At 38.4% G+C, this 709-nt stretch overlaps 1 protein-coding gene across 17 annotated transcripts in view; it reads left to right on the forward strand.

The window, feature by feature from the left end:
- cmn (calymmin) overlaps nt 1–709 on the forward strand; it is a 37,392-nt gene that overhangs the window by 21,414 nt on the left and 15,269 nt on the right. For 3 of the 17 annotated variants that reach the window (XM_032502421.1, XM_032502422.1, XM_032502420.1), the window contains one exon: nt 550–604. The exons of the other annotated variants lie outside the window; for them this stretch is intronic. In XM_032502421.1, coding sequence (XP_032358312.1) covers nt 550–604 — 55 coding nt within the window. The remainder of the gene's footprint in view (nt 1–549; nt 605–709) is intronic. 17 annotated transcript variants of the gene reach the window in all.

Here is a 709-nt window from a genome sequence, read left to right on the forward strand (position 1 = left end):
CAAGGTGGTAATCCAATGTGGGCCTCAGCTTTCACAGAAATTAAAGATTTGGCAGCAAATGCAGATTTTTAGCTTCTGTTCCACCACTAAACCAAGAAAGTCAACCCATAGGCTTAAGTGGATTTTAAAGAGACACTATTATACTTATTTCTGCATCCTATTTGTGCACTCTGGGTCTACAAGAGTAGGTATACATGCTTTGATGTTAAAAAAAAATAGTTTTTATACTGCCCATTGTTGCAGCTCTTCTGCCTGAAACTCTTTTTGAGCTCTTGGCCCGCCTTCCTGTAAAGCCCAGTCTGCTCTGATTGGTCAACCAAATTCAAACAAGCCACTGAGTGGACTGTGCTTGCTCAGGCAGCACCTAGGGGGAAGCACCTATGATAAAATGGGCTGTCATTCTCAATCAGTGACATCACTAATTGATAAATTTCAAACACGAATGAGGGCGAGGCATTTCAGGCAATTGAGAAAAAAAAATTCAAAACTCAAATTCACTGTTTTTCACTAACTTTTCCCACAATCTATATGTTTTGTTTTATAATCTAGGAGGAAATCCAGCAGTTTTACCCAATGGACATGGTGCAAAGTCTAATGGTAGATGTTACATGCTTCTCTCTACCAGTTTGCATCTTGTTTTTAACTTATTCTAATTTAACTTAATGATTTTTGCTACAACATCATCACACTGTGATCTTTGTTGCAGGAT

This window comes from Etheostoma spectabile, chromosome 21, assembly GCF_008692095.1.
Source record: "Etheostoma spectabile isolate EspeVRDwgs_2016 chromosome 21, UIUC_Espe_1.0, whole genome shotgun sequence".
In the NCBI taxonomy this organism is placed as follows: domain Eukaryota; kingdom Metazoa; phylum Chordata; class Actinopteri; order Perciformes; family Percidae; genus Etheostoma; species Etheostoma spectabile.